General features: G+C 47.6%; 1 protein-coding gene across 1 annotated transcript in view; it reads left to right on the plus strand.

The window, feature by feature from the left end:
- Window positions 1-13,684, plus strand: part of MDGA2 (MAM domain containing glycosylphosphatidylinositol anchor 2) — a 403,898-nt gene that overhangs the window by 140,956 nt on the left and 249,258 nt on the right. Inside the window, exon 2 of the mRNA XM_086613247.1 lies at window positions 192-331. Coding sequence (XP_086469373.1) covers window positions 192-331 — 140 coding nt within the window. The remainder of the gene's footprint in view (window positions 1-191; window positions 332-13,684) is intronic.

The following is a 13,684-nucleotide window of genomic DNA, read 5'->3' on the forward strand; positions in this document are numbered from 1 at the left end:
ATCAATCCTACCGTTTCTCCTGCTTAATTTTAATGGTTTAATTAAAGCTTCTCATTTGCATAAAGAGTGCGATAATGCGTTTAGAAAGATATATAATAAAAAAAATTGCTGCTGCAATGGGAGTGGGTCCGAGCGAGCTCCGGGGGTGCCGGGAATGATGCTCACCTGGTTTCTCTCTCTGGCTCTTGCAGCCCCCCCCACGGTGCGGATCGTGCACTCGGGACTGGCGTGCAACATCGAGGAGGAGCGCTACTCCGAGAGGGTCTACACCATCCGCGAGGGCGAGACGCTGGAGCTGACCTGCCTGGTCACCGGCCATCCTCGGCCACAGGTGAGCCCCCGCCGTGCCCGGTGGCACCTTCCCTCTGCCCCATCTGTCTCGGAGTCTGCACTGGTCGGCTTCGTCTTCTGCTCAGGACTAGACTGGTGCAGGGTGGTAGAGACCTACGCAAGAGGATCCAAAGAGGGTATTTGTCCAGTTTGTTGGTTTGATGTTGGGACATTGCAGAAGAACCATCAACAGCAGAAAAGTTCACGACACTTTGGAATTCCTGGCTAGGAACGTGGTATAAAAATCAGCGAGTCTATATTGTGCTTTAACGTGGGGTCCTGATGTGAGTGTTTGAGATCCACAGAGATTGGTAGAAGGAAAGGAAAAATAAATATGAGGCCAGGGACGACTGAAAGCAGGCAGGGTGCTCACCGGAGTGAGCAGCTGGAGAGGGGGCACGGGAGAGCTCGAGGGAATCTCACTGTGCACCTCGGTCTGGAATGTCCTTGGAACCGCAGCATTGCAGCCCTGCAGAAAACAAAAGTTAAACAGAAACTACCATTTTCCAGGCCCAACTTTATTTTATAGCATCACAGTCAAAGATAGAGTCTTACCAGGTGTGCTACAGCTGCGTCCCCCTGTCACCACCCAGGGTTCCCTGTTAACAGGTCATTTTAGATCAGGACCTTTCAAGACCTATGCAAGTGTAATGCTTTATCCCCCCCCAGCTCTGCTTTTCCATTTCCATCTTTCCCTTTGCTCTCTGAACCAAGCCTGCTCTCTGTTCCCCCTTCTGCCATTGCCACTTTGCCTTCTGCTGTGTCCCCTCCTCTTGCTCAGTTGGTGAACGGTACGGAGAGCTGAGGGTATGTCTGTAATTAGCTGAGATTGCCACGTTTCACACTGCACGTATTTGATTTTGAACTGCTGGAATACCTCACAAGGAGCACCTCTCCTGTGAAGATAGACTGAGAGAGCTAGGGTTTTTTTTTCAGCCTGGAGAAGAGAAGGCTCTGGGGAGACCTTCCAGCAGCCTTCCAGTACCTAAAGGGGCTACAAGAAAGCTGGAGAGGGGCTTTGGACAAGGTTGTGTGGTGATGGGACAAGGGGCAATGGCTTTAAACTGAAAGAGGGGAGATTTAGATTAGATCTAAGGAAGAAATTCTTCACTCAGAGGGAGGTGAGGTACTGGAACAGGTTGCCCAGAGAAGCTGTGGCTGCCCCATCCCTGGAAGTGTTCAAGGCCAGGTTGGATGAGGCTTTGGGCAACCTGGTGTAGGGGAGGGTGTCCCTGCCCATGGCAGGGGGGTTGGAACTAGATGATCTTTGAGGTCCCTTCCAACCCAAATCATTCTATCATTTTATGAATTGAACACCTCCCTCTTTCAGTCGCATACGACTGGTGGAAACTGTGAACTGCAGTAAGCTGAGGAGAGGAGGTTCACTGGAGATCTGAAGTCTGCAGATAAGTGATGTTTCTCCAGGAAGGAGAGATGTGCTGATTCTCTGTGTATTTTGTAGCTGTTCACAATTTAATGAGAAGATGTAAAAATAGATAAGTTGAAGCTTAGCCTGTGCTGGTTCCGCGGAAGGCGTAGGTCAGGCTGTGTCTTAGAAGACCCTACTTTAACGGCGCACAGTTGCCCTCTCTCAGCTGCAGTCACACATTAAAGCCATGTTCTAAGCCAAGCCCTTTTTCTTTTAAATTAAGTGATCTCTGTCTAGTCCTAGGTGAAGGAGAAAAAAAAAAAAAAAAAAGTCCTAAGAGGAAAAACAAAACCTGAGCCAAGTGTCCAGATGTTTTGATAACACCCCAAACAAGAAGAGTGCTTTTCTAAAATCAGTGCTGTTTTTATGAAGCTGAATATTCAGTGCCTCACAGGGCATGAAAATTATTTACTACCCTGCTCTTGTGTTCTCTCCCATTGCTGGTAGTCGTCCTCGCTCCAACATTGCGTGGAAGATTGGTGGCCCATTGAACGTTGTTGGGAAGATGCTGGTGGCTCCTCGTTGGAAGAGCCAAGTGAGAGGCTCTGGACTGATACAGAACCTCGTTCACAAAAGTCGATAATAACATTTTTGAAGCAGGAAGGGAGCACCTCCTGTCTTGAGGACATCCTGCTGCTTTTTAGGGAATCTGTTACGGCATAAGGTGCTGCTCAACGTGGGGAAGGTGGGATCTGCCCCAGGCTGGCTGCCTTCTCCAGGCACCTCTCCGAAACAAGTCCATGTGTCTCAGTGCCTGTTGGTAATGTTGGATTCATTCCACCTTCCCAAGCTTTTCTTATCCAGGCTTATTTTACAACTTTTTAAGATCCAAAGCAGCTGGCTCTGGACGCAGCAGCTTTTGGCATCTGTGTGTTTTGGGGTGGGAGTACACATCTGTGTGCAGGCAGAGAAGAGCAGGATAAAGGTGGGCTGATCCATCCAGTCTGCTTCCTTGGAGAATGTTTCTCTCTCAAACTGTCTCCTCCATCTGCTCTGGCAGAGCTGACCAGCAGCCTGTGAGGTTTGGTGCAGCCGAAATCAAAGGTCCCTCTCAAACCCACCTGCCTGGAGGCTCGAGGCAGCCTCAAAGTCAGCGGGGCTGTTATCCGTCAGGAAACGCTTTGGACCAGCTTTGAAAGGTGCCATCTCGAGCAGTAACAAAGCTTATGATGCTGCTGAATCAAAAAAAGAGGAAAAAAAAAAATCTTTTAAACCAAACCGTCTTATCAAGAAAGCAACCACAAGGCTGCTTTTTTCATAAAAAAAAAAAAAAGTAAATCTCTTTTCTCATTTGGAATTATGGATGGAAAATTGATTTTTTTTCCTTTTTACCTGTTTATAGATTTTTTTCTTTGTCAGCCAGCACCTCGGTCTGCTCGCTGGCGCTTGCTGTCGTGCTGCAGCTCTCTGAGACTCGCAGTATTTTTGGCAGATGAGTTGCCCGAGCGCAGGGGGATAGTTTTGGTAGTCTCAGGTGGGTGATTCTGCAGCGAAAGGCAGGAGCCTTGGCAGGGCTGCATTTGAGCATCAGCCTTTTTCTCACCTTCCTATTAAATTTCCGTTCAATTTTAGTGCTCCAGAAGCTGGGAGGGGGGGAAAAAAGAGAAGGCGAAGACACTGAAACTTTTTGCATTGCCACATTTAAACTTCAACGTACAACTCTGTGGGAGCCACAGCCCCTCGGACTCGTTGCCCGTGAAATTTGGCTTCTCTTAAAGAAGATTGCCATGGATCTGGCCAATGTTTGTGTTGCTTTTGTCAATGGGGCTGCTGGGGAAAAGCACCAGTTGGGGTCAGGCAAGGGATGAGGGTTTGAGCTGATGCTCACCGATTCCACCTGCCAGTACCCACTCTTGGATATTTTAAGTACAGATGGTATAAGATTTTTATCTATTTTGCTGCTTGAATACATTCTGCTTTATGGGCCTGGTTCTTTAGGAGGAGGTCTGCAGTGTGCTTCTGTGGTGACCAGGAGGCAGTGGCTGGCTGGAAGGGGTGATACAGCATTTATTTTTCAGCCTGCCTTTTTTATATGTGCAGAATTTGTATCAGAAACTTGATAATGTATTGTTAAATTCTCGTGTTCAGACAGCCTTCAATATGAGATGGGTTTGAGGGGAAGTAGCTGGCAGGATTCTTCCTATTCCTGCAGATGGAAGTGATGAAAATACGCTTTTCTTTTTCTTTTTTTTTTTTTTTTTCTGCAAGAGACCTTCATCTACATTTTGTGGCAATTGCCAGTATTTTCAATACTTCAGTTTTTTACCAATTTTTTTTTTTTTTGCACAGGTGGTTATCACATTTGGTTTGCAAATTGTATGGAAATTATTTTCAGAATGATATTTTATCAGACCCTAGGAAGTGAGTTTATAAAATATGTAATTATGTATCTATTCTAAGAATGCTATTCAACTTAGATGCGTTTCTCAAACTTTTTCAATTACTATTGGCATACATAGAAACTCCTTTTGTTTTAAATGCTGTAAGAAGTCAGCAAGTCTGTGCTGGGCATTTATAAAATCCCCTTTGCTGTTCACTATATCCTCCCCCAAGTTAGGAGTGGGCAGAAGACACATGAAGTAAGGAGAAAATGAAGTGGTGAAAGCATGCTGAGGGTTAGCTGGTGAGACCATCCATCCTGCATCCATCCTTCCTTCCAAGAAGTGGCCTTTGCAGATGCTGGTGTGGCTTGTGTCTCTGCTAATTGTTATTGCTTTGGCCATCACAGGTGATGGCATTAAAGCTAAACAGGGGCTGCCAGGTTCAACCCATAAACACGTAGGTGGTCCCCATTGCAGGGAGAGGAGAGATGAATTTCAGGCTTTGGTCCTCAGGAACGTTGTGCTGGTTCATTAACGGAGCCTCTGCTTCTGCTCCTGCCTGGTGAGGTACGGGAGCCAGGCAGCAGGGCTCAAGTAAAAAGATCATTCAATACGTGAGGCTGGTGTTACTAACAGGCTATATTTAGTGTCCTTAAAGTGAAAATGTGGAAGTACCGTCTGCAAGACTTCAATTTTGGGAATAGCATTCAGGAGTGGGTGCAAAGGCTAAAGGAAAAGTTCTCGTCCTGATTTGCAAGCTGAGTTTGATAATTGAGCACCTTAATAGCTGGGGGTTTGGAGCTACAGTTAATTACACCTACGAAATTGAAGTGTCTTTAAAATCACATGCTCTACTTAACAAAGAAATTTTTTTCTTGTTTTGGGGGCTAATTAGCTGCATTCACCTGCTTTCCTGATTCTGAGCTCCCAATAGGTCTCCACAACTATGGAGAGGCGGTTCAAAAGCCAAGTATCTAATGGTTGGTAGACGAAAATCTCCTTTGAACTTTCCTCCTTTGAGTCCTCTTACGATCTCGGCCAGATGGCAGGCAGGCGTGTGCCAGACCTACTGATGGGCTGGAGAAGATGCCAGCACTACAGGGTGGGTCAGCTTCAGAAGCCGAGCCTAGAGAAGAACGAAGCTGAGCCCTTTGGCTGCAGAGGGCATCATCAGGTCTTCTTGTCTGATGTCTGTCGGGTCATTGCCTTGCCATTGCCAGTGGCTGTGGCTTAGAGAGGTGCCCACGAGCGAGCCTTGGGTGGTTGCTCCAAATTGCCGCGAGTGTGTTGGCCCAAAACCTGGGGTTTGTTCACCAGATGCATGATGTGCCAATCCACACACAAGAGTGGAGGTGCTGCCTTCTGTTACATATATGCATATTTATGAGTGCCTGTCCCAAGACAGCACACTGAAGTTCCAAATCAACAATCATTTGTACACAAAACGTTAACATATTCATTATTCTGGTACGTTTACATTGTTACTCCATTAAATGATTGGTTAAAATGTCTTCACCTAGGATGCAAATTGGAACCCATGCTGATTTTTCTACTTCTATTGTTCTCTTTTGAGTAGGTGGGATCAGTTGGGTCGATGGTCAATGAGTTAGTGGTCATGCTCTTCCCCCCCCACCCCAGAATTACCTTTCCTTTTCCTTGGCAGTTCCAGGCTGTTCTTTCTGGTTTGTTGACCACACTTGGAATTTATCAGGGAAACTTTGTTTAGCACAAACCACATTGCCCAGTGGTCTGCTGTTCACTTTCCTATTCGAGCTAAATCATTAACTTGTTCTAAAGGATGGGGCTTCACAGATGTCAATTTAACAGCACTGGTTATTAAGAAAATTCTTAGCTACTTTGATTTCCATGTAACAAGTGGAGATGGTCCTTAGTCTCCAAAGGCTCCTCTGTGTGCTCTGCCAGCCCAAGCACCTTTCTCCTCCACTCCCACCATCCCATGGAGCTTGCCTAAGGAGGGGAGACTTTGCTGATGCTCTGTTGCAGCCTCCAAGACTGCTGCTACCAGCACAGTGTCCATCTGCTTTTCCTTTCTACCACATTAAGTTTCCTTGAGAGATAAAGAGAGAGAAAAAAGCGTCTAAGAAGGTTGCAGACTTGTCCTCCTTTATTTTACCAGGCTACTCCTGAATATCCAAGTTGGTATCCAGGGCATGTTTACACATAAGCTTGTGCCACGTGCATGTTGTGGTGCGGTGTTATTTTACACCCCCTCCCCATGGGCATGAGGACTGTAGTATGAGGATTGTAGCAATGGGGAATCAGACCCAACTAGGTGGGACCTGTATTTTCTCCTTCTTCATAAAATCCTAGAATGGTTAGGGTTGGAAGGGACCTCAAAGATCATCCAGTTCCAACCCCCCTGCCATGGGCAGGGACACCCTCCACTACACCAGGTTGCCCAAAGCCTCATCCAACCTGGCCTTGAACACTTCCAGGGATGGGGCAGCCACAGCTTCTCTGGGCAACCTGTGCCAGTGCCTCACCACCCTCTGAGTAAAAAATTTCTTCCTTATATCTAATCTAAATCTGCCTTCTTCCTTCACATGTTGGAAAAGTCAAGGAGAAAGTGATGCTTATGGGGTTCCTCTCCTAAAAGTATGCTGGTGGGGCTGGTGTGGGTGTGCATGCCGTGGTGCCGGGCCACTGCTGCCTTCTCATGACACCCTGCATGATTTGAGGCTGCCCATGGTGGATGTCTGCTGCAGGTGAAAGTCTGGGAGGGCGAATGAATCTTTTTTTTTCTCCCTGTTTCATGTCAGTGCTCCTGCACGCTCTACCAAAGTGCACGTTTTTGCCTTTTTGTCTTTCCAGGCATCACTTTTAACTTCTGGATCAATCGATGTAGTTCTGTAACAGGCTGCTGACTTGGGTGTGCCTCTTGGTGATGGGCTCCAGCTCACGTTGAAATGATGCTGCTCTGTAGGGGCCTCTCTTGGAAAATGTCTCTTCAGATTTACCCACCACGTGCCACCAAATTCTCTAGTTATGGGCAGGTGGAGTTAGGGAAAGTCCATGTGTTCAGAGTGGTGGCTGCACTTTCCAATGGGAAACTGTTTTGAAACTTTAAACTAAGTTTGTTGAGGTCTAATCAGTAACAGTGAGGCTTTTAAGGAGAATAATGTTAAGACGAAGCAATTAATGCAAAGGAAGAGAATTACACTGTTGTGCCCCAAAACTTAACCTCGCTCCTGATTGTGCAGAAAGCTCTGAGCACCCCAGCAAGTTATTTTGTCTGCTTGTTATCTGTGCAGTGATTGTGCAGCGTCTGATACATCACTGCTGTTCATAGTCTGCAGCGTTCTTACACACAGCACTCATCACTCCATCTATTAAATGCGCCATTAGTTGCCATGGAAACTAATTTTCCTTGATTAAGTTTGCAAAATGCCACATCCATGCTCAGGTGAGGCTAACGGTGGGTGGGCAAATGCAACCTTTTTTTTTTTTTTTTTTTTCCTTCCTAATAAATTACTGTGTTCAGGATTTTGCCCAGAGATTGGTTTGGATTTTTGAGCAAAATTCTGCACAGCCCCTTGTTGTTTGGGAATGAGGTTGGTGTGATGAGTCCTCCCCTCTCTGTGGCTGCCTGAGCTGAGCCCACGGTCCGTGCTGGAGCAGCAGGGGCTGGCTGTGTGTCCTGCAGGGTGAGGGGCTGCTGTGTCACCCTTAGGACCCATCTGTTTTCCAAACATTAGCCCAGGAACCGAGCATTGTGCTGTACCTGCCTGTCAGCTGGACAAGAGACATGTAGGGATGCAATAAGGTCCCTTTTCCATATGGCACAGAAGTTATTTGCTGTTTTCTGTAGCTAGTAGGTGATGTTTTATTTACATTCGAGAGCCTCTCCTGCACAGCCTGTGGAGGTATGTGGCTTATCCCAACCTTCCATGGCTGCTGTAGCCTGTGCCAGGGGGTCTGGCTGGTGGCAGCAACAACTGTGGCTGTCCCAAGGTGAGGAGTGACGTTTGGACCATGGTGGGTCCAGCATCTTGTGAAAAAGCAGGAACTGGTTGGGATTTTGTATTTCTGGGTGTTCACAAAAGACTGGATGACAAAGACCTTGTTGGTCACTACAACCTCACCTACATTAGGGATTTTTTTCTGCTCTGGATGTTTTTGGTTTTTTCTCCCCCATGTCTTTCACCTGCATGTGCTGCCACAGCTCAGGTTCCCTTATCCTGTCATGAGCAGTACTTTGAGATGCAAAATGTTCTGAGTGGAGAGAGGGCGATGCCCCAGTCCTCACCCAGTTGCTTCACTGTGGCTGCAGGGTGGCAGTGGGGTCAGCTGCAGGAGTGCTCCCTGTGCCCAGCGTGGCCCAAGGCTCCCTGGCAAGTGATGGGGGTCCCCACATCTGTCCCCCAGCCCCGACCAAGCTCCAGGAGTCAGGGCAGGCACATGTAGTGCAGCCATCTGAGAGCTGTGTGCTCTCTGCTCCCAGCAAGCTCTGGGATTTTGACTATTTTGGGAATGTGACGTGCCCTGACGAGTGCTGAATCTTTCTTATGCAGAGCAGTAGCAGATTCCTCCCCCTCGCATCCTTCTGCCACCCCTTCTTCTATGCAGGGCTATCGGACTATATCACTTTATCCCCTTGGAATCAAGGGGGCTGAGAAGTGCGTTACTGCTGGTTGTACGTGATGAGAGTGGCAGATAACTTGGGAGGATCTGCGTTTGGAAGACCCCTAATTTTCTCCCTGCCTCTGTTTTGCTGTGTTTTCTTTCCACTTGTAGGAGTGGAGTGCTGTGCTGATGGCCACTCTGTCAACAAGTCGATAGTCCCCTCGCAGCTGAGAGGCTGTCAGGAGATACCTTCTGCTTCCTGAGCTCCGTGCTTGCACACCCAGAGCAGAGCCAGGGCTGATGCTCCTCCTGGGTGTGTGTGGGCCTGGGGACACGTACCTTGCCTGCTGGGAATTTGGGTAGGTGGTCCAGGTGGCACACATGTTCTGCCTCCCCTGTGGGGGAGCGGTGGGGATGCTGAGCTGGCTCACCCTGTGTGCCAACACGGCTGGAGCAGCAATGCCCTGAGCACACAGCCTGTCCTGCAGAAATGGAGGTGGTGGCTGGCAGGGGACACTCCCAGTGTAGGCTCCATCAAGCACAAGCATAGGCTGGGTGCAGAATGGATGGAGAGCAGCCCTGAGGAGAAGGACTTGGGATGCTGGTGGATGAGAAGCTCAACATGAGCCAGCACCATGCGCTGGCAGCCCAGAAAGCCAACCGTGTCCTGGGCTGCAGCCAAAGCAGCGTGGGCAGCAGGGCGAGGGAGGTGATTCTGCCCCTCTGCTCTGCTCTTGTGAGACCCCACCTGGAATACTGTGTTCAGCTCTGGAGTCCCCAACACAAGAAGGACATGGAGCTGCTGGAGCAGGTCCAGAGGAGGCCACAGAGATGATCCGAGGGCCGGAGCACTTCTGCTTTGGAGACAGGCTGAGAGAGTTGGAGTTGTTCAGCCTGGAGAAGAAGGTCTTCGGGAAGACCTTCTAGCAGCCTGCTAGTACCTAAAGGGGCTACAGGAAAGCTGGAGAGGGGCTTTTTACAAGGGCGTGTAGCGGCAGGACATGGGGCAATGGCTTCAAACTGAAAGAGGGGAGATTTAGGTTGGATATAAGGAAGAAATTTTTCACTCTGAGGGTGGTGAGGCACTGGCACAGGTTGCCCAGAGAACCTGTGGCTGCCCCATCCCTGGAAGTGTTCAAGGCCAGGTTGGATGAGGCTTTGGGCAACCTGGTGTAGTGGAGGGTGCCCCTGCCCATGGCAGGGGGGTTGGAACTGGATGATCTTCCAACCCAATCTTTCTATGATTCTAAGCACCTTGAATCCTCAAAGGTGCCCGGACTGACCCAGGCAAGCTACAAACCATGTCGGGACTGGCAGGGGTTTGCAGAACTGACCCGTTTTGCACCTGCCTTGTTGCAGCTATTGTCCGCAGCGTGCGGGTGACGAGGTTCATGTTGCACACTTCTACTGCAGAAGAAGGAATTGTTTGATTTTAGTTATCATCCGGTGCTGAGCGACGCGATGGGGCTTGAATAAACAACTGAAAGAGCAGGCAAGACGGGAAAGCAGTGATACCACGGTGGGGGAAAGCCTCGTGTTGCCTTGCATTTAATTTGCTGGGGTTTAGGTTTGTGTGTTTTTTCCCAAACCAAGCATGCTGACCCTAATAGTAAGGCTTGAGGGGGATGGCAAGGACCCTGTTGAAGCAAAGAGGAAAATAACCTCAAATTAGAGAGGAGGATCACTAGGGAGAGCATACAAGTGAGTAAAAGACTAGCACGTTTGTCCTTAGGGCAAAACCATGGTGTGGAGGGAGCCTGCAAGGTCAGTCCAAGTAGCCCAAGTGAGCAGCAGAGTTTACTCAGCCTTCTAAGATTGTATTTAGAAGCAACAGCAGGGAAGGAAAAGACTTAGTAAGAACATTACTTCTTTTTTGGGAGGTTTTTTTCCTCTCTCAAATGAACGACAGCAATCAACTAAACTTCTGGAATTAAATAGCTGCAACTCCAGGAGTCTCTGGCTCACTTGTCTTTCAGTGCTGTCCCTCGGCGAGGATGCTGCGATTTCTGTCCCAGACTTTTGTCACGTTTTAACACTTATTTCTCTTGTCAGACGGAGCTGGGGAGGGTGGTGGTGAGCACTGAACGCGTCTGCAGGGCTCTGCAGAGGTGTTGAATTCAGGTGCTGTATTTCAGGAAGGAAGCAGCAAATACACTGTTCATCGCCTCAGCAGCAAAAACGGCATGTCAATTTTAATCACTTATTTCTTTTAACGCTGAAGAATGATGGAAATACATGCCCTTCGTAGCTTTATTGAGTCAAATGTTTGTGAAGGGTTTTTTCCAGCACAAAATGCAGGCTAATTTAGTCATGAGTCAGGCTGGATTTTGTCAGGTGTTCACTGAACAGTTGTAAAGTCTTCCCGTGAACTGAGGAGTGTCGTATGAGATCATCATCAATTTTCCTAACACGAGTACAATTATTGTAGTCAGGACGTGCAGGATGCAGTAGGGAAACAGCTGTTCCAGGGTAAGTACCACCCCCACCCCCCCCCCACTCGCTGTCTTTGGCCACATCAGCAGTTAATAAGAATTCCTATCAATTGAAAGAGAAAATGTAGCATCCACTTTACCTCAAAGGAGCCTTTTATGTTTCACTTATGGCTGATCAAAGAGAACATCACGTGGGGGTTTGGTTTTGTTTTTCCGAAGGGCTGCTTTTTATATTTTAATGGATGGAGTGCCAGAAAAATGTTAGTTCTTTGGGTGCTTGCTAATAAGGTGAAGGTAGGATTCTGTTGTGAAACGTTAGAGGAGGCTGCACTAATCACACTGAGTAATTAGGATGGTATGCATTTTAAATAATGAAGGTGTTTCTATGTTGTTGCCACAGTTGCATGTGCCTGTTGATGGAGGCACCTCACTGCTTGACCAGGAGCTTGTTCCTTGGAGCTGGAAGGAGAGATGTTGCTGTCTGTCAGCTCCAAACGCTCGTGGCCTGGGGTTTTGCAGTGCTGGGTGATATCCTGATGGCCCACGGGTGTTTGAAAAGTGGCCTTTACTTGCTTCTGGACCTCGTTTATTGGTATTGACAATAAGTATATTTTTGTCTCCATGCTTCTTCATATTGTCTTGATGCCAAATCTTACATAGGCTCAGCTGCCGGAGGAAAGGCTTTCCTGATGATGACTGTGGGAACCTTGAAGTAAGAGCAGGCAAAGATAGTGAAATAAGTGAGGAAGGACGGAGGTCCAGAGGTGCTGAGACCCGGTCGTTCATATCGATTATGGCCTTGATGGTGAAAGTTAAAAGAATTTAGACTTCCCAAAAAGCAAATCAGAAGAAAAGACAAACCATTCAAGAAGCCGTTTTCCTCCAAAAATCTGTTTTGGACCTGAAGTCCTTGCCTAGAGTGGCAATCTAACACTAAGAACTCATAGTTAAGCCATAATTAATGTAGAGGCTTGGTGGAGTCGTCCTTGTTCGGTGGCAGTTATATGCCCCTTTCTCCACCTTATCCTGAAGTGCAGAACTTTTTGGGCAGCAGTGACGAGGCAGGTACCGCATCCTTACTGGTCCGTCCGCTCCTCTGGCACACGGACTTTCCTGGTGACCCTGAGCTGGGTGCTGTGGTCAGTGCCTGACGGACAGCTGGTGGCCTTCATTGCTGAGCTCCGTTAAGCCCTTTATCTTCAGGGTTCCCTCTGTATTAAAATGTAAACCTGTCTTGAGCGACATCATTCTATGGTAACTCAGTCCTGTGCTGCAAAGAGCACAGAGAATGACATGGGGTTGGAAATGACATCCAGGTTGGTGATTTTTTTACCATACCAGTTTCACGTTGACCCTTGTGGAAGCTCAGAAGCTGCCAGAAATCCCCTACAGAAAGTTTCCAATGAACGCAGAGCATGAATCTGCCATCATTTGGGCAACCTGGTGTAGTGGAGGGTGTCCCTGCCCATGGCGGGGGGTTGGAACTAGATGATCTTTGAGGTCCCTTCCAACCCAAACCATTCTATGATAATCAGAAGAAAAATTTTCTGGTTTACTGAAATACGCATCTGTCTTCTCCTTTTCCCCTGGATCTTCTCTCCAAACCGTGCTCTGCAGTCTTTGGTTTCTGTCAATGGTCAGCTTTTGTTTTCCTTTTTCTTCATGGCCCTTAAAAGCTTGGGTGCTGGCTGAAGGGCTGGACAAATGGCTCTGGGGTGCTGCAGAAGTGGCTGTTTTCCATGATCATTAAATGTACCAGTCTCATAATCAGAAATGAGGTGGGTGGTTTTGGAATGAGGTCTGTTGCTGTGGGGTCTTGCTGAAAAAATGTGTTTGATGAGTAAAGAGATACTTTAGTAACCCAGGGAAACCAGAAGCATATGCAGATCTGGGGCTGCAGCAGAAGTATGTTCTGGTAGCTGGTCCGTGAAAAGGTATCTCCTAAAGAAACACTTGAAGATGCTTTTTGTGGAGGAGAATGGGCAATCATTCCCATTGCTGTGGACATGGTGAAAGGCACGTTCTCCTCCATCTGTGAGTAAAACTTCAGAGCAGTGAGCTCCTCATATTTTTATTATTTTTTTCCCATAGCAGCAAGAAGCGTTCATGTCTCGAAACCACGTTTGTTTCGCTGCCCATTTAAGTTCTTCTCCAAAAAAATGATGTATGTTAGATCCAAAAGTTCAAACATATTTTAATGTCTCTGAAAAAATGTGGTATGACTCCAGACTTGATGCTAGTGCCTTCTATGCTTGACTTCAGAGTTTACCTCTAGAGCTGATGCCCTTCAAAGGGAGATTTATTTGACACCACTGTGCACTTCCATGACTGGTTGTTCAATCGTTGAACGTTAGGGGCTTGATAATTCTTCGGAGTCTTTTTTCTTATATCCCACTAAATTCAGGGGGCAGAGGGAAAATGGTTCTGTAACAACACTGTGGTTCTACGTGCAGGGAACATCCTGTCCTGTTTGCCACGTATCTGCATATAGTCTTGAAGACATGGCTTTCACAGCAATAACCTGATGGCACCTGAGGACCAGGATCAATGCCCTCAACTACTAAGGCAGGCTCTAGAGATGGTTGTCT

This window comes from Tauraco erythrolophus, chromosome 6, assembly GCF_009769465.1.
Source record: "Tauraco erythrolophus isolate bTauEry1 chromosome 6, bTauEry1.pri, whole genome shotgun sequence".
Classification (NCBI taxonomy): Eukaryota; Metazoa; Chordata; class Aves; order Musophagiformes; family Musophagidae; genus Tauraco; species Tauraco erythrolophus.